This window comes from Copidosoma floridanum, unplaced genomic scaffold, assembly GCF_036245765.1.
Source record: "Copidosoma floridanum isolate Cflo_tuat_1 unplaced genomic scaffold, Cflo_Japanese_pri ptg000007l, whole genome shotgun sequence".
In the NCBI taxonomy this organism is placed as follows: Eukaryota; Metazoa; Arthropoda; class Insecta; order Hymenoptera; family Encyrtidae; genus Copidosoma; species Copidosoma floridanum.
The window spans coordinates 2,249,329-2,267,868 of record NW_028321884.1 but is presented as its reverse complement, the minus strand read 5'-3'; the positions used below and the strand labels follow the sequence as shown (position 1 = coordinate 2,267,868).

Here is an 18,540-nt window from a genome sequence, read left to right as displayed (position 1 = left end):
TGAGCATCCCCCCCAAAAATACAGCTGATGCATGCATGGTCGACGATAGCATAGGTGACGGAATGGAATCCTATTTACCTTCATCAACAAAATATGAGTATGGGTAATTGTCGCAAGGAAAATATACGATAGCAGTTCTCATAGGTCCATGGTCCGCCCGAACCAAGAGAGTATAAATTCAAAGTAAAGCGCGCGAGAGAGAATCAGCTGATCGATACAAGAAAATTATTCTCTGTGACATAACACGTATACACACTCTTGCACGCAATAGCGCATACGTCATCTCCATGGAGAGTCGGATAGTCAGACATGAACACAATAAACTTTCCTATAGGCGCCGTGTTGTCGAGATATATGTTGCGCGTTGTGGTACTACGATTACACGTATACCTCCGAGCGGAAACGCGGGCATTGTCAGTCGATGTTTAAGAGGCTAGCTGATTTGTTTCGCAGGCGCGTTGACAAAAACTTTTTCGCGGTTATTATGGCTGAGCAACAACAACAACAACAAGACGGACTCTGCTTTCTAGGCAAGCTGGATCGATACAACAGCGTCATCGTTGACTCAACAAAGGAGCCCTGTGAGCCAAACAACTTCCCGCATCGGCTTCAAGGTGCTTCACATTGACATTGCGCTACTTATGGTCAATGGTATTTTTTTTTTTTTTTTTTTCGTATTTTTTACAACACAGCAAGTGACTAAGCGTTTTTTTTCTGTTTGTTCCTCAGCCTCTTTGGATCAGTGGATCAAAGATAAGAAGAGAACGATATGGTTCAGAGTGGATATCGGTCAGAGTCACTGGATACCCGAGCTGACCAAGAGAGACTTCAAGTTTCATCACGCCAAGGAAGATCAGGCCACTTTGTACCGCTGGCTACCCAGTCACGAGAATTGCAACGTGCCTCCGTACGCCCACACTGTGCTAGGAGTTGGCGCTGTCGTCTTGAACGACGAAACCGGGGAGATACTCGTTGTCAAGGAGGAACACGGAATCGCCAATAATTGGAAATTGCCCGGGGGGTACGTTGAGCCCGGAGAAGATCTCACCTCTGCTGTGGAGAGGGAGGTTTTCGAAGAGACTGGTGTCGTTGCCAAGTTCAAGTGCATGCTGGCTCTCAGACACGCCCACGATTGCGTCTTTGGGTGCTCTGACATTTACACGATTTCATGCTTGGTTCCCACGACATTTGAAATCGTCAAGTGTAGTAGAGAGATTAAGGAATGTAAATGGATGAAACTCGAAGAATTCATGTCCGATCCAAATGTTCATCAAAACAATCGCCTGCTGGCATCCAAGGTGAAGGAATATCTGGATCACAGGATGGGCATCACCGTAGACAGTACCATACATCCAATCACCAAGAAGCCTCTGCGAGTTTACAGTTTATCTAAAATTTAACCCACTTAATGTTTTAATTACCTAATATATGTATAATATATATGTAATCCGTGCAATCAGCCTACATAGTTCAAATCGTCACTACAATTATAATTGTAATCTGTGATGTGTTCGATCACCGCAAAGCGCACAAATCTTTACTTTTAAGCTGTTGATGTTAAATTTGTTAATTTGATATAATTTGTACATTATAGGTATAGCTTTGAATACAACAAAAGTATTTGTACAAATTTAAAAAAAAATAATAATAATTGGTACTAACGGATTTTTACCATAGCTTTAGGTGTACCAGAATCATAATAAATAAATTTAAATATATTTTATTCGATGACTACTATGTAAAACAATCGCTCATCCTACCTTATTCAAACTCGACACGATTGACAACAACCAATGCGGCGGAACGCGGATCTAGCGAACCACGTATTTTTGGAGCAGCTCAGTATATACAGGTATATACCCGCACTGGACGTATGTAAGTATATACGTGTTGAAATTGTAGCGGTGTGTCGACAACTGGTAAACGACGACGAATAAAATATCCACAGAACCTCCAATCCTCATTGTCCTCATCCGCAGTACTTGCGCTTGAATAAACGACGGTGTTGGCCTTGTTGTGTTTGAGTAAACTCGATGTGACTCTCCGCGGCTCTCGGGGTACGTATATCCAAGCGGTAAACACAAACGGGGCAAATGAAGAAATCGCGTAGCAAGAGATTATCGACGTTCTTTGCCTGTTTTTCGTTTATTTTATAAACATATACTGCGGCGTTCAACGACGGGCCCCACGTCGATGCAAACATGAGTAAGATGTACTCAACCGCAAATCTTTCGGATAAGGAGCTCAAGGAGCAGGGCAACCGCCTGTTTAGTCTTCACAAGTACGAGGATGCTGCGAATTGTTACACAAAGGCAATCGTAAGTCGTGTGTGTTTGGGTGTGCAATTCACAAAAAGCTGGACCCTGGGTACTTAAACGATTGACTTTGTTATTTTCGTCAGATCAAGAATCCAAATCAGGCTCTTTACTTCACGAACAGAGCTCTGTCGTACCTGAAGCTCAAGAGGTTCGAATCTTCTTGTCAGGATTGCCGACGGGCCTTGGATATCGACGCAAATCTTGTCAAGGGACACTTTTTCCTTGGCCTCGCGCTCCAAGGACTCGAACTATACGATGAATCCATCAAGCATCTGCAGAGAGGTAAGTACCAAGTGGGGTGTTTTTTTGTTCTTTTTCTTTGTCTAGTCATTTTTTCGTTATCACAATGACAGGTGATAACATCCAGTGAATATTAAATGTACGGACAAGATAAACGCCGTTTATTTTTTAAGTGTGCATGGAACACGTTATGCGATTGATGTAGTTTTAATTGTTTTGAAAGAGCTTGAGAAGTTTAAGAAAAAATATTAAGTTTGTATGTAATGAAGTTTCCTCAGTTACCATCCAAGTTTTCTTCCATAGTAATTTTTTTGAAAAATACGTGCTGCTCGTCATTGTATTATAAATAAATAATGAATTTCAATAGTATTTATGCAAGATAAGCTGCAAATGATTTATTAATGAAAACTCATTTAAGTAATATATATAATTTCGATTTTAATGTGAAACATTCTTCCTAGTTGCTGATAATTACGATTATTTGAGATTATTTAATTAATAATGTTGCAACTTTTTAGCTCACGATTTGGCCAAGGAGCAGAAACTCAATTATGGAGATGACATGACTAGTGTTTTAAGACAAGTTAGGAAAAGGCGTTTCCAAATTAAAGAGGAGCAGAGAATCAATCAAGAAATCGAGCTCCAGTCATACGTGAACAAACTAATTATTGAAGATGCGGACAGAAGTTTAGCTGAGCTTCAAAAGAAAGAGGGCGAAGGAAAAGAGGGAGAGGACAATTCACACTTTGCAGATCTTCGTAGAGAGATTGAAGAAAAGCGAGACTCTTCCATGGCTCAGCTTAATGATTTATTTGCTAAAGTTGATGACAATAGAAGAGTGAGTAAAGTTTTTCATAGTTTTTGAAATTTTTACATTGTTCTCTTAACAAAGTTTGTATAACCATGTTTAATTTTTATAGAAACGTGATGTTCCTGACTATTTATGCGGAAAAATAAGCTTCGAAATACTGCAAGAGCCCGTAATCACGCCAAGCGGTATAACTTATGAAAGAAAAGACATTGAAGAACATCTTCAAAGAGTCGGTCACTTTGACCCAGTGACGCGAGTTCGATTAACACAGGATCAACTGATACCTAATCTTGCAATGAAAGAGGTGGTAGATGCTTTTTTGCAAGAAAACGAGTGGGCTCTTGACTATTAATAAAACCTTAGGCAAGAACATGAAAGACTCAATAAAATATTTTTAATTATAAGACGATACGTATAAGTATCTTAGTTTCGACTGTAATACTAATGAAAATGTAAAAAAGGCACTATATTTAGAAGAATATTTTTGTTTATAAAACAGACTACAAAAAAGTATATTTATAGAATATCTAAAACTACAGGATAGTTCTTCTTAATTAATTATTATTTTTTTTTTTTGAAACATCTTTATTGTGTTACAAGATTATACTTTCACGCTGATTGTTGTAATATATTAATTTTTTGCGTTTAAGTCTTTGATTTATAAATTACAATAAAGTTAATGAAATTTTATGACTGTGTGTGTACCAGTGTATTTTTTAAGTTTTCTAATATGTATTGATCAAAAAAATTTTATCTAGACTAGTTATTTTTTTGGTGATCTTATTGTTTAATTTTATATCTCATTTTACTTCCTTCTACAAAAGTTTACAGTATTCAAATTTGAAAAATGTATAGCCTCTCATCCATCAACTCCTTTAATTGGTATATAAATAAATAATAAATTGTATATAAAATAAATTCTCTCAGAGACGGTCTTATGTTTATATATACAAAGCTAGTTTATTTCTACGTCAACTCTTTTTATAAATTAATTTTTTTTCACTGGGACTCTTCAATAGAAAAGTTTAATACTATTATTACATACTCTTACAATTTCACGCGACTATTCAACACGTCAATTCATAAAAACTAACATCAGCATAATGAGCACAGTTGTATTAAAAAACAGTTAATACATATAAAAAAAATACATATTGATTGTACTACTTTACGACTGAAGAGAGTTTATCGAAAGCAGTGCAACTACAACGGCAAGGCAGGGAGGAAAGCACCAGTAATAATGGGCTGCATTAGATGTAGCGGATATCACCAGTGCCATCCATCCAAAACAAAACAATGCAACTGACAGCAATTTCGTTTTATTAGAATTAATAGGAGTCGTGGGTATTTTTACTAATCCAGAAGTTCCGAATGCAACCATGACGATCCAACTACATAAAAATACTTCATCTTCTGAAGCTAATCTCGTACTGTAACTGCAAAAGAGTTTGAAATTAAAAAAAAATCAATTATTTCAAAGGATGGACCACTGAAATATAGTGTAACATATTAGTGTGGTATATATTTACCTAAAGTTCTTTGCCCACACGAGCGCTGATGGCACAGCTGGTAAAGCCGCAAAGCACCAAAACAAGAATAGCAATATTTGATTGAAAATGTTCTGTCTGATAGAATCACCAGATTCGCTCTTCCCGTTTTTCTTCTTTTTCAATAAATTAAAGTGTCTCATTGTTGCCAACAACAATTCCTCCAAATAATCCTCGTACATTTGAGTCAGTCTTAAAAAATGTAGAAAAATAGATAGGAGCATCGCCAGAGCTCCACAAGTAGCTGTTATCATAGAGAGTAAGATACCAGCCGTTACGATCGGCAATTGATTGACCAATCCTCCAAGTACCCAGTCTGACCATGTGGTAGAAAAAGTTACTGCTCTGGCTAAAAATCTGCATGGTAAAAAATTTTAGCATTACGTGCCAAATGCTCGAGTGCACAATGAATGCCGAAAAATATTGCAAGTTGTGTTGTTACCTCACAGCAATTTTATGTGCTATTGATCCAAAAAACACTACCAAACAGCAAACTCCTATGGCCAAGATATGAAGGATGGCTATACCGACAAAACACTCGAGAACTAGATTCAAACTAATACATAAAATCATGGTAACGATTATTATCACACTGGTGCTCGTTTTTCTTTCATTATTACAGTCGATTCTTTGACCGATGGTCAAAAGGAGAAATCCAATGATTATAGGATAAATGAGGGTCCAGCGATCTCGAACCATACACGAAATTCTGTCGATCAAACCAGCCCTTTGCACGCGAATTTTGTACAAACAATTAGGGTCTAAAGTTATCCTCATTTCAGCACTTTTTGTCTTCATGGCGTGTAATCTTTGTGAATGTACCGTCTGCAATGTCATCACTCTTGCATCGTCATCCCTGAAAATGTACATCATAAGTAAATCCTATTGCATTTTTTAAAAACAAGGTAACGCGACTTACGTATTGGCGAAAAATTGAATCTGCCGAGATCCCGTTGTCCAAGGTTCAATTAATTCAACCATAGCATAATGTGGCTGAGTATTGTCGTAGCAAGTTGCATTTTCAAACTCCACCGATACCGCGTCAGTTATTCTATCCAAATAGACGTAGTAGCGGAGACTTCCGGTATCGGTAGGCCAAGCTACTGAGCTAACTCGTCTAAACCTTCCTCCACGCATGTATCCATCAATTTGGATAATTTGATTATCATCATCGTCATCGTCGTCTTTTTCCATGAAGTGTTTAATTCTTTGAGCCGGAACTTTAACAACTACATGAGAAACTCTTAAATCACGGATTTCGTTCAAATCCAAATCTACCGAGTATTTCCCAGGTTTTCTGCTTATGTCAGGAACGACTTTAGTGCGATTGGATAGATTCCAACCCCATGGGCTAATAATCATCGACAGCAAATTATTATTAATCTGTTCAATTCAATTGTAAATTTTCAACACCAATAGAGTACCTACCACACTTTTGAATGTCCGCGTACATCAGAAGCAGAACAGGCAAAAATCCAGTCCTTTGTTTTCAAATAAACAGCATCAATGGACAGAGCATCGATCGGTGCATTTAAACTGATCATCAGGTATATTGTACTAGGTTTCTTGGATTTGTCATTAAAATAATCTTTGCTTCTCCAAGTGTATTGTCGACGTAAATCTTCAATCCATTCACTGGGCTCGTTAGGAAAAGTAACTTTTTCAGAGTATATTACACCGGGTATATGCTTCTGAATGCTGTAGGGCTGTAAAATTTATATAACTTAGTAATGTACTTTTAAAATTAAAAAAAATTTTTCTTTACACAAGTACCTGATTAAAATGCCAATTGAAAGCCATCATTCTAACATCTTCATTGTCAGTAATACTAGGAGGCCTTAACGTAGCATTTACGCAATCAAATAAACATCTTACTACATTTAAAACAAACTGTTTACACCATAAAATATTAAGATGGTCCATCGATCTCCAAACTCCTGGGATGTGAGTTGTAAGTGCATTTAAATCGGCGTAGTCGTCAACTGTTTGAGACGAAGGAACGAGTATGTCTCTTGGACCTCCACCAATTGATATTACGGATGTGCCATTGCGTTTCAAAGTTTTCATGTTACTCTCTAAATTCATGTAATACTTATAAAATGTGTAATCTGGATAAATCGAAGGCATATGCGGTGTTGATAATGTTATTAAAATACTAACAACATTACTATTAATCTCAGGTACAAGTAAAAGGGCTCCTTTGGCAATGACTCCACCCTAAAATGCAGATGTAATTTTTTCATGTACTTATTTGGTAAATAAATAATGAAATTATTTTCATTTTTCCAATACTAACCATAGAGTGGCCTATCAATACAATATTTTTCGCTCTACCCTTGTAAAGTGAAAGTATTTTTTTTATACATTTAACAGTGTACTTGGCTTGTTCTTTCAATATCCCTCCGTATATACCGGAATAATCTTTGCCAAATGATATTGAAAAGTAATCAAAGTGAAATGGGGTTTTGTATTTCAAACTTTTTCTCAAACTAACCGAAGCCAGGGAACGTGCTGAAATATCCATGAAACATTCAGTGAGCCATGAAAATGATGAAAAAACGGTTCATGTGTTGTACAAAAACCTTGTTCGTGCGAGCCCGCGTTTCCAGGTATGAATAATGCTGGGATTCCAGTGAAGTGCATTCTTCTTAGACGTTCCGTGACGAAACCTTCTCCATAGGCAAACAGCTTAAATCTTGGATACGCAGCATCCTCGGATACATCATTTTCGCTATTCAAACTAATTCTCTGTTGAAATTCAAAAATTATCAGTTCAAGTTCAGTGAATGTCATAAATATTAAATGAAAATAATGTATGTACTCACCACGTACTGAGGATATTCAAACATGTAAGTCATATCGCATGTGTTATCCTCATTTTTGACAACATAACGAGTTGCTCCAAGTACATAGAGTATAAGAACCAGAAAAGACACAGACAACACTATCCCATAGATGACGGAGATTTTGAATAAATTCATTTTTCACTCGATTTACCACTTATACATACTAATGACTTTGAATTAATTTGTTACTTTTTATGACTCATGTAGGGCTAGGACTGAGGTTTTGCCAAAATTTCGAGAGTGAAGGTTAAGGGAATTAAAAAACACGAACTATTTTACGTCGATGATGACCGTGGCCAGCCGGTGTGATATATACTGATATATAATATATATGAAGGGGGTGACGGGTGACGGGTGACGGCGCGACGGGGGGTGTTGGTAACTTGGTATTGGAGTTGGAGTTGGAGACTGGTATAAATTGTACACATGTACCCAAGTTATCATATATTTATCAAACAGCCGGGGGACGTTCGTTGACTATCGCTTAAGTAAAAACTCTAAAAAGTATGTGTGTACAATATAAAAAAAAAAAAAAAGTATAAATACGTTTACGTAAAATGCGCCCTTGTAGAGGTTCTTTATGTTACATTAACTGCTTTAGATTACTTACGTTAACGCACCCATACACCCTATCTTTAGACTCTCTTATCTTCCAATAGAACTCCAATTGAAGGCAATGGTGAATAGTTACTTTCTTATTACATTAGTAAGTAATTGGCTTCAAGTTGTCACTGGGAAGCAACTGAGTTTACAGTTTGTACATACTCAGATTTGCTATGTATTATAAATAAATTAATCTTGTCTGATAAGATATCACTTTTGATTTTGTAAAGAAATAGAGAAAAAAAAAGATATTTTTTTTAGTAAATAGATTTAATATAATGAATTTCTTTACAAAAAGTGTGGAACATTTTGTGCAAAATTGTATAAAAAATTATCACGGTGATTTATTGGCAGGTTTATTCCTTAGACTCCTCTTTGGCCACATTAAATGGCACTTCGAGTTCCTCGCCACCGCAGTCTTCAATAGTAACAGGCTCAACTGGCTTGTCATTTGCGCCAGTTTTAGTGGATTCAATTTTCCTAACAACATCCTGTAAAATTACGAAACATCAGCTTTGTTTCACAAATGTGCCAATAACGAAAACGTTCAGAACAGAAAGCATATTTGAGTCTTACTATTCCTTTAATGACTTTTCCAAACACAACGTGTCTACCATCAAGCCAGGTTGTTTTTACAGTGGTGATAAAGAACTGAGAGCCATTAGTATTTTTTCCTGCATTAGCCATTGAAAGCCAACCAGCCCCATAGTGCTTCAGCTTGAAATTCTCATCTTCAAACCTGTCGCCATAAATGCTGGTACCTAAAAATGTGACACCAACAGAAAATTTTATATATCCGTTTTAACGTTAAAAACAAAATTGTTGAAGAGAAAACTTTTACCTACCGCCTGTGCCATCCCCTTTAGTGAAATCTGAAAAAAAAAAAATTGTCATTATCGCGGTATACCAATTTTTCAACTAATTTCAGTAAAACAAAGAATAAATTCCAGTAAACAAATAGTATTCTATGAAATATAAGAAACTAAGTAACATTTAATCAGTAGATCAATAAAAGTAAATGAATTTGCATGTCAAGAAAATCAAACGCTTGGATGAATCAAAATTCGAAGTTGTCGCTGAATTAAAATTATTAGACGGTAAAAAGAAAAAAAGGTTGTATCATACCTCCACCCTGAATCATAAAGCTCTTAATCACCCTGTGGAACGAACTGCCCTTGTATCCCTTGCCTTTCTCTTTCTTCAGTGCGAGTTGATAAAAGTTTTCCACGGTCTTGGGCACGGTTTTTCCAAACAGACCGATTTCTATTTTACCAATTTTTTTACCTCCAATCGCCACGTCAAACCAGACCTATACAACAAAAATAAATCATGTAAGCACGAGACATAAAATTCGCGCTATTATCTATACAGTGTCCAGCGATAACATTATATTAAGAATATACAATGGCACACAATATGTTTTATTCAACGCTACTTATGTGTTAGCTTTACAGCTATAGACTACATCCTCAAACAAAGGACACAAAAAAAAGCGCTATAATGACGACGCTACATAGGTTGTATGTAAAAAATAGTAGGCAAAAGAGAAATATGTTAAAATCCAACAGGTATAACGTACCTTGTGCGTAACCTTCGGTCCTTTTTTAGCGGAACTTTCGTCATCGGCAAACACGCAGAGGACGACCGCCAAGAGGCACGATACCAGGATTATCGCCTTCATGGCCAGGATGAGGTACTTTCGTCTGAAATATTCCTTCCAGCTGAACAACCAGTGCCTGTGGAAAATCGCCGTTGTCTAACTGATGTCGGCAGGGCGACGGGAGCCGAGTATAGCTGATGTGGCTTGCTTGCGCGCTCCAAGTCTCCGACGATTACTCCGAGAGAGAGAGCTTCGACACACCCCCCCCCGAAGCGATGAGTTGTCGGTTTGGATCAGGGCGGGAAAATGTTCAACAAGTCGAAGGATGTATGCACCTGTACACGAAAAAATTAATAAAGTATCGCCTATTGTTGCATAAGCAAGTATATATTTTGCGGACGGATGCGAAATCTCGTTGCTGAAATTCGCATGTACTTGATTATTACGCTTGAGGGGGGAAAAGATAAGTATATTTTAAAAAGTACATGTAAAGTTATTTGCGTTGGAACTCAGCGATTGGTCAACGAAACACCGGCCCCGATCGTATTCAATTTTAAAATAGGTGGCATCGCTAAATTACTAGCTTATCTTGGAAAACTCTGAACACTTTACCAATTTATTTATTTCTTTATTTTTTTTTTTTTTTTTTTCAAATTGAGAATTTATGTACTGTATTCTGTTTGCTGTGTATAAAAATCACAATTTGCGATGTACTTACATATGATTTTTTTAGTTTTGAAGTAAATTATTTGAACAATTAGGAGATGAATTTAGAAATACCTTACTTGAGTTTTCCTAGTGATTTTGGACTTATTTTTTTGTAATTCTATTTTCACGGAAACGTTTTTTTTTTTTTTTTTCAGAGATAAGCGACGTTGTCCATATGCACGCGCAATTATGACTTAACAAGTAAGTATACGGTGGTAAGGGATTAGAATGTAGATAAGAACTCATTTCACAAGACTACTACACGTTTTACTGAAAAATAGTAGTATAGATATGCGAAAAACAATCACGGGATGCTTTTTTGTTGATTGTAAGATTTTTTTTTGCTTGTACAACATTACATTGTTCATGATGTAAAATTTTTTTAATTTTTCGACCAGCGAGTCGGGGAATTTATAGTTATTTAGGAGAAAATAATACAAGGAAAATTTCTTTATTGCAAAAAAACATATAATGCATCCCAGTAAACGCATATAATTTCTTATGATCTTTTGAAGAGTCTTATTAGACTTCTAATGTCCATCTTATTTTAAAGACATATATTTCTGAGCTTTAAGGATGACATCTACAAGACATCTAAAAGAAAACTTAAGAAAATATGTTTTCCGAGCCATGACTGTGCTCGAATATCTTTCTGAGTTCTGCGGAACCCACTGATGTGATTGGCTGAAAAAGTATAAGTCACAGCTAGATAGGTACAGCTAATTAAAAAAATTTTCCACCACTCGAATGATGATTAATACAGGAATACAATAAACTTTAATTTAATGTTGTGTACGTTATAGTATGTAAATATATATTTTACACATTATACTTATATTGTGTTTTATTATATTACACTTTATACAATTATCTATCTTTTATCATCATAGCAGCTAGGTAATTAAAATTATCAATAATATTTTCTTCGTTGAAAGATTTTTTTTTGCGCCCACTGTAGTGCTGACTTATACTTTATAGGCTACCTCGCCAGAACCTTCCGAGTGCCCCACAAGATTATTGATACTGATATTTGATATATCAAAGTCCACTCTTTGAAGAATCTCACGTATTTGCTCCTCCCTTCACTTTTTACAAGGACTCTCAAGGCAGAGGAAATCCGAGAGGTCTGACCATTCTGCTCTTGTTTGGGCAGTGAATGCTATATATATATATAGCCTGATATTTAAATATAATTAAAGGTACTGTTTTTTATTGTTACCATGTGACAGTGCATTTTAACCATATACGTGAGTTTGTTAGTTTGTCGCGGTCATCAAGCCTTTAGTAGATTATCTAATTGTTAAACAGACAGTGTGAATAACAGAGTGAATCGGCAATTTTTGAAAATAAACCAGTTGTTTGATTTTAACGTTTTAAATACTTACTCTATATTTTCTGTAAATTCAAGGTGGATCTGAATAATAATGGATAGTGTTGGTGTTGACGCTGCTTCTCCGCCTCCTGAGGAAAATAACTCGCAAGCTGATTTTATCAAGCAGGAGCTGAACTTTGACATTGATCCCAATGATCCCCTTACGCAAGCTAGTTTGAACGATCATCCAGTGAATGAGTGGATGGACATACTAGGCAATGGTCAGTTAAGGAAAAAAGTGGTTAAACCAGGCAAAGATAACACTAGGCCTAACCGATTGGACTTGTGTATGTTAAGTTTTACTGTCAAATTGGAAGATGGAACGATTGTCGATGAAGCAGAGGACCTTATTGTTCAAGTTGGAGATGTGGAGTATACTCAGGTAATTTTATTTTATGTTGTTGAGAAGCCATCATCTTCCAAACACTGTTTGATCAATTTACAATTAATTTGTACCACACAGGGACTGGATTTAGCTTTGGCATTAATGGAAACAGAAGAGGAAGCCATTATTGAAGCAGAAGCAAGATTTGGTTATGGCTCGCTAGGAAGACCTGCAGTAGGACCTTTTCCAGAAATACCTTCAAACGCAAAACTTATTTATAATGTGACGCTAAAAAGAGTGGGAATTGAGCCTGACATTGATACATTACCTATTAGTAAAAAAAGAGAGATCGGGTACGTTTTATCATATGTATTCTGGTAGAGTTTTTTTTTAATAATTATACATAATATTAACTGTATACTTTTATAGAAATAAGAAGAAAGAAAGAGGAAACTGGTGGTTTTCTCGTAAGGAATATACCCTGGCAACCCAAAGTTACAGAAGAGCACTGGATTATCTTTCTCCATCTAGTGAGAGTGCCCCAGAAAATGAAAAATCTGAAAGAACAGAACATGTGTCTGATGCTGATTTACAAGCTATCCTCGAGGATTCACTAGTGGTACACAATAACTTGGCTGCTGCACAGATGCAGTGCGAGGCGTACGATGCTGCTTTGAAAAGTGTAGAGAATGTTTTAAGATGTCAACCTTTAAATGTTAAAGCACTTTTTAGAAAAGGTAGGATAAGCGTGAATTAATCGTTACGAAACAATTAACAATCCTGCAATAACTTTTCAGGAAAAATTTTACACGTCAAGTTGGAGCATGCCAAAGCTGTTGCAGTTTTATTACAAGCCTTGAAAATTGAACCTGACAATAAAGCAGTTCAAAAAGAATTGGAAGTTTTGAAGAAAAAAAGCGCTAAAGATGCTCAGCATGAGAAAAATCTTTACCGTAAAATGTTAGGAACTACAAATAATAAAAATAAAAGTGAATTGAATGTTAAAGAAACAAAAAAAGTTAGCACCAAAGTGACCTGGAGTTTGCTCGGTGGAACGATTGCCGCGGTTGTTGGGATTGTTGCTTATAAATTTATTTCATGATTGTTACATTTTCAAACAGATAATTGCTTCTTTGCGCATTTAAAACTCTTGTTAAAAAAAAAAAACAAGTAAAATTTTAAGGCATTCCATTGCACGGTTTAATTTAACTGCAGGATGTGTGTTGTTAATTATTGTTATATTTGTCTGGTAACTTTGTATACATCTTTATATTCAATAAAAAAAAAAAAAAAATTAAAAACAGTAAATATTGATTTTTTCAATTACGATTTTTAATAACGAAATAAATCTAGTATTTACAAAATTGATCTTACAAATTTAAATATTATATGTGTATATATATTTAAATATAGCTCTTCTCATTAAAGTGTACTAAATCATAATGACAATGTCGAACAGTAGTGCCTATCTATCAAGTTACGAGCGGTTTCTGCATTTCCTAAATAAAAATTAAAGTCAAGATAAAGTTTATTCATAAAACTTTTGTTACCAATAAAGTAAAGTTACCTTGTTGTAATTCGATATAAACAGCCAACATGATTACATGTATAGGAATGTCAGAATTTGGTCTCCTTGTATTCCAAATCTAACAGACGAGTGTAAAATTAAAAATTTGTATATTAAACGAAACAATCTTGAGTATATATTCTGATCCAGTGACTTACCTGTTTTAATACCTCTGTACATTTATCTAACTCTCCGCGAATTGCATAAGCAACTGACATGTTGTACTGGAGAATCGCTGTTGCAGAAGCCATATCTGACGGATACCACGAAACTACATAAATTCAATTCATTAACATGTGTTTTCTCTAGCGGTTATAAATAGTTTTATTAGTGTCCTTTACCTTTAGTAGGTTTTTGTTCAATGATTTCTTCAATAACTTTTTCTTTGTCATCACTGATTTCTTGAATCGGAATATAAGTAGACGCATTAAGGAGTTTTTCGGGTTTCAAATACTCCAGCGCCTCATATATTCTGTCCAAACATATTAAACTCTCTGCTGCATACAGATTTCCAAGCAAACGTTGTGCACCTGGTAATTGCTTTATACTGAGAAGAGATTTTGAGTATTCCAGTGCTGATATGTAATCGCCCAAGCACAAAGAAACATATGCACTAGCCGTTAAAATACTAATTTTTAAATTTAAATGTTCTACTACTGTTTGTTGACATGGTTCAGTTTGAGTATTTGAGTTTTGATTCGAACTGGGATTCATCATTGAAATATTGTTAGCTGTTGAAAAATTAAAAACAAAAAATTAAACCAATTAATGTAGATGAAATAATTGGGATCATAGTCCAAGAATATCTCATTACCTAGTTTTGGATTCCCTGCTGTTGAAAAAGTTTCTAGGAAAATTGGATGATGTCTTTCAGCCATTTTCTTTATTCCTTCTCCTGCAGGAAAATTTGTCATAGGCAGATTTGTTTCTTCATATTTTGACTTTGGTAGCAAAAAAAGTGCATTTTTAAGACACAGCATTCCATATTCTAAAGTCGGCTGAGGTATTGCAAAAGATAATCCTTCATACCCATAAGTGTATGTTTTGGACATAGTGTTATTTAAAATAAATTTCCTATTAACTGTACAATTTTCGTTTTTCTCCCCAATAATTTTAGTAACAAGATTTTTTCGACCTTCAAGAATGTCTACATCTGCTTTATTTGACTGAAAATAAATAAATTTTATCTAGAAATAGAGTCACTAAGAAATTTCGCCAGAGATTTTGCCATTTTATGATCCAACACTTACAGGTTTGTGACAAATAATACAACATTCTGCCATCCTCAACCAAAGTCTTGATTCGTTGTGAAACTGTTGGGCAGCCTCAATAAAACAATCAAAAGCTTTTGCTGCTTGCCCTGAATACAAAAAGCTAACTCCTAGACTGTACATTAATTCATAATGTTTGCTTTTAATAAGAGCATGAAGCTGTGGTTGGGGCTTTATATTGTCTGTATTTTGCAAATTTTCAACAGCTTTTTTATTTTCATTAATAGCAGCCTTTAAATAATAACTGGCTAAATTTGGCTTCCCCAAAGCAAAATGTATACTAGCCATGTTATTGTAATACAAAACTGGAATACACTCACCACTAGTTCTAATATAATGGTCAAACAATTTTAATTTATAGTAAGAAATTTAGAAATTTTTTATGTATCAAGTATTTTATGACTCACTTGAAATCTGGAACAGACTTGTTGTCGATGGAGTTTAAAAGTTTAATGGCTTTTTTGAAATTTTTCCTCAAAAATTCGTGATTTGCTCTCATCAAGATTGTCGAGGTAAGCTAGAAAAACAAGTCAGCAAATAGATAAGCCATTCCTGAGATTTATGTAGTTAAAACTCTTTGAAGAACTCACAGACATAGGTAGCAGACGAGAGACCAAATTAAGTTTGAGTTCATTCCTGTAATTTTTCACTTGAAGCGTCTTCAGATACACTCTGAGCTTGCACTTTAACAATTTTATCTTAAAATCTGTATCCATGGCAGAGTCAAAATTGTCCTTCTTCTGATCTTTGTCCGCTGCCGATGGAGATGCTGCTGCAAAACTTGTCACAACTTTGGCAGCAGTTTTAAGCGAAGCCTCTTGTTTCTGGTTCGGACTCTGTTCACCCAAAGTTGATTTGACAGCGTCAATAGCACCAGCTGAGGTGAAATGATTTTCCGCAAAATGAACGACAGCTAGTGCTGTGTCCTGCTTTCCAAGGGCCAAGTGCAGCTCGATGAGTAGCAGGCAAATTTTATGTACAAAAAGTTCATCTGAAATAAATAAAAAAAACATAACGGTTAAACGAACCGTGTGACTTTATCCTCAAAAATGTCAAAGTTGTGTGTATGTAAGTAAAAAGAAAAAACAAACCCATGGGCTCTATGAGGGAAAAGAGCGAATTGGCGATTTCGAGGGCGGCGCGGTACTGTCCCGCGTGATACATCATGACCGCCTGGTTGTAGTGCAGGACGCTCTTCTCGAGGGCCTCCGTCTCCTTGGCGCTGTTGCTGATCCCCTGGAGGCTCTTGGTGAGGATCTCGACCCTCCTGGCATCGATGCTCTTCTCAAAGTCGACGATCAATTTGTTGTGGGTTACCTTAAGGTCATGAGGCCTGAGCCGCTCGAGCTGGCCCAGGATCTTGGAGCACTCCTCGTAGTTGCTCTTGTTGTACTCGTGAAGAGCACGCTGGGCGAGCTCGCGCTCCTGCTCGTTCTCCTCGGGTGTGATGCCGGACAGAGCCTCGTGTGATGCTGCTGGAGCTTCGTCTTTAACGATGCTGTTGTTGTTCTTTGCGCTGTTCATTGTTTTTGTTAATGATGTTGTGCCCTCAAGTAAAAAAATCCGTGATATACTGGTGATACTGCGACAAAATTATTATAAGTAACAGATGATTTTACACGCACGCACATCGAACACACAACGCGCTCCACTATATAGGGTCAGACTCAGACTGAACTGCTTGAACGACTCTGTCTTGTCTGCTCATGCTCATTCAATCGCATTCAAATGTATATATAGGTATATAAGATTGTGAATAAATAATTTCTGATTTCACGTCCCAACAGTTTAAAATGACGCATTTAATTGTTTAACTTTGGAACCTTTTTTAAAACTATTGTTTTCTCTTGAATGTGTTTTCACGTAAAACCAATAATTTTCTTGGTATATGGTAACATAAAAGAAATTTTTAAATAATTTTTTTCTCTCTTCGGCATATGCAAAACGCAAAATGTGAAAAAAAAAAAAAAAAAAAAAAAAAACACGTCGGTGTAAAACAAGGTTTTCATTTAATATATTAGTACCTATGGATCCGATTATAAAAATATACATCATAAGCTCCATGTGAAAATGCCAATCTCAGTAAAGGGAGAGCTTTCCGAGTTTTTAATTCTTTAGTTGATTCGCAGTTGTTTTTAAAAAGCTCTCTGTCTGTTACATATTTATGTATGTACCTACAACAACATACAATATATTGTAATATGTACAACATTGATGACAATGTGACGTGTGATCCTAAAAAAAAACTCAGGAAACTTCATTTTTCGTGAAATGATCTAAGTATATTTATATGAATGTATACTTTTGATACAAAAAAAATTTTTTTCCGCCCTCGGGTGGTTTTGGGAGGCTGGTACTTCCTCGGGCGAAAAAGCAGTTTTCCGGAACTCGTTCGAAAAGTCTCCTTTACGAACCTCGTTACGCCTCGTTAAACCTCTCGGTTCGCAAACAGAGACTTTTCAAACTCGTAGGAAAACTACTATTTTTTAAAAGGCCAAAAGGTAAGGGTGAGATTACATGGAGTCTGGCAGTCTGCAGACTGGCAGAATCGCGCTAAGTTTAAATTATGTTTAAATTATAACATCTCTGAATAATTTAGTAAAATAAAGAAAAAATTGTAATTATTGTCATAACAGAATAAAGGCTAAGTTACAATCAATTTTAATTGCAATAAAACGTGTCAAATATTATTTTATAACTTTTTTTATAGATTTATGTTAACATCGCACAGTCGGTCAGTAGGGTCACTGATGTAACCTGGTATGTATAACAATATGTAACTGTGACAAAACGTTTTTCGTCGCCTTTTTTTTCATAAATATTAGTTAATACAGAAATGCAAATGTATTACGATAATTATTTCTTTGCTAACGTAACAGGTTTTAAATATTAATATTGACATATTTTAAACTTAGCGCGATTCTGCCAGTCTGCACTGCAGACTGCCAGACTCCATGTAACCTCACCCTAAGTAGAAGAGTTTTTTTGTTTTTTTATCGTACCCTGAAGAGAGGGCGCTCTATAGTACAGTGAGTATACTATAGCTGTATACTGCATATATAGCGAGTAGCGAGGAGATAAATGTTCGTATAGGCTTATAGGCTATTCACAAATGCTACAATACTCATCAGCCTATTGGCCTATAACTCTACAATATTTTACAGCGAGATAAAACAACATGTTACGTCATACTACACGTGTTAAAAGTGTTTTTAAGAGGACGACAAAAACCTTTAAGAAATTTTCATTTCTGTAAAGGTTACAATATTTTTTGGCTTGACTCGTCACCGCGAACCGAAGACTTGCCCCGCGCGACCAATGTTTTCACTGTT

General features: G+C 35.8%; 6 protein-coding genes across 9 annotated transcripts; 3 read left to right on the top strand and 3 right to left on the bottom strand.

The window, feature by feature from the left end:
* The first annotated feature begins 302 nt into the window (after positions 1–302).
* On the top strand, positions 303–1,723 carry LOC106638467 (uncharacterized). Of its 2 annotated transcripts, none has more exons than XM_014351625.2 (2): positions 303–614; positions 730–1,723. In XM_014351625.2, exons 1-2 carry the CDS (start codon positions 422–424, stop codon positions 1,398–1,400), a joined length of 864 nt encoding a protein of 287 aa, XP_014207111.2. In that variant the 5' UTR covers positions 303–421; the 3' UTR covers positions 1,401–1,723. The 2 variants fall into 2 exon arrangements, with proteins under 2 accessions (XP_014207111.2, XP_014207118.2); XM_014351632.2 differs by having other exon boundaries at positions 303–651.
* Positions 1,724–1,881: 158 nt separating this feature from the next.
* STUB1 (STIP1 homology and U-box containing protein 1) lies at positions 1,882–4,300 on the top strand. Its single transcript, XM_014351264.2, has 4 exons — positions 1,882–2,318; positions 2,402–2,600; positions 3,077–3,396; positions 3,479–4,300. Exons 1-4 carry the CDS (start codon positions 2,202–2,204, stop codon positions 3,719–3,721), a joined length of 879 nt encoding a protein of 292 aa, XP_014206750.2. The 5' UTR covers positions 1,882–2,201; the 3' UTR covers positions 3,722–4,300.
* Positions 4,271–8,104, bottom strand: PGAP1 (GPI inositol-deacylase). Its single transcript, XM_014348625.3, has 9 exons — positions 7,742–8,104; positions 7,499–7,664; positions 7,213–7,427; positions 6,690–7,133; positions 6,345–6,622; positions 5,836–6,267; positions 5,359–5,772; positions 4,899–5,273; positions 4,271–4,805 (listed from the first exon to the last, which is right to left on the bottom strand). The coding sequence occupies exons 1-9, from the start codon at positions 7,895–7,897 to the stop codon at positions 4,538–4,540; spliced, it is 2,748 nt and encodes a 915-aa protein (XP_014204111.2). The 5' UTR covers positions 7,898–8,104; the 3' UTR covers positions 4,271–4,537.
* Positions 8,105–8,336: 232 nt separating this feature from the next.
* Positions 8,337–10,209, bottom strand: Ppib (peptidylprolyl isomerase B (cyclophilin B)). Its single transcript, XM_014349384.2, has 5 exons — positions 9,945–10,209; positions 9,491–9,674; positions 9,211–9,237; positions 8,942–9,126; positions 8,337–8,856 (listed from the first exon to the last, which is right to left on the bottom strand). Exons 1-5 carry the CDS (start codon positions 10,044–10,046, stop codon positions 8,722–8,724), a joined length of 633 nt encoding a protein of 210 aa, XP_014204870.1. The 5' UTR covers positions 10,047–10,209; the 3' UTR covers positions 8,337–8,721.
* A 648-nt stretch (positions 10,210–10,857) lies between these two features.
* Positions 10,858–13,649, top strand: LOC106638385 (peptidyl-prolyl cis-trans isomerase FKBP8). 3 transcript variants are annotated; one of them, XM_089588650.1, is made up of 6 exons: positions 10,858–10,874; positions 11,652–11,797; positions 12,082–12,427; positions 12,509–12,723; positions 12,800–13,107; positions 13,168–13,649. In XM_089588650.1, the coding sequence occupies exons 3-6, from the start codon at positions 12,098–12,100 to the stop codon at positions 13,470–13,472; spliced, it is 1,158 nt and encodes a 385-aa protein (XP_089444776.1). In that variant the 5' UTR covers positions 10,858–10,874; positions 11,652–11,797; positions 12,082–12,097; the 3' UTR covers positions 13,473–13,649. The 3 variants fall into 3 exon arrangements, with proteins under 3 accessions (XP_089444776.1, XP_089444775.1, XP_014206998.2); XM_089588649.1 differs by having other exon boundaries at positions 11,652–11,872; XM_014351512.2 differs by lacking the exon at positions 10,858–10,874 and having other exon boundaries at positions 11,651–11,872.
* A 31-nt stretch (positions 13,650–13,680) lies between these two features.
* Positions 13,681–16,865, bottom strand: Not10 (CCR4-NOT transcription complex subunit 10). The gene is made up of 9 exons (XM_014351197.2): positions 16,300–16,865; positions 15,799–16,199; positions 15,616–15,725; positions 15,188–15,536; positions 14,752–15,103; positions 14,279–14,668; positions 14,096–14,208; positions 13,938–14,016; positions 13,681–13,869 (listed from the first exon to the last, which is right to left on the bottom strand). The coding sequence occupies exons 1-9, from the start codon at positions 16,730–16,732 to the stop codon at positions 13,808–13,810; spliced, it is 2,289 nt and encodes a 762-aa protein (XP_014206683.2). The 5' UTR covers positions 16,733–16,865; the 3' UTR covers positions 13,681–13,807.
* Between the last annotated feature and the right edge of the window lie 1,675 nt (positions 16,866–18,540).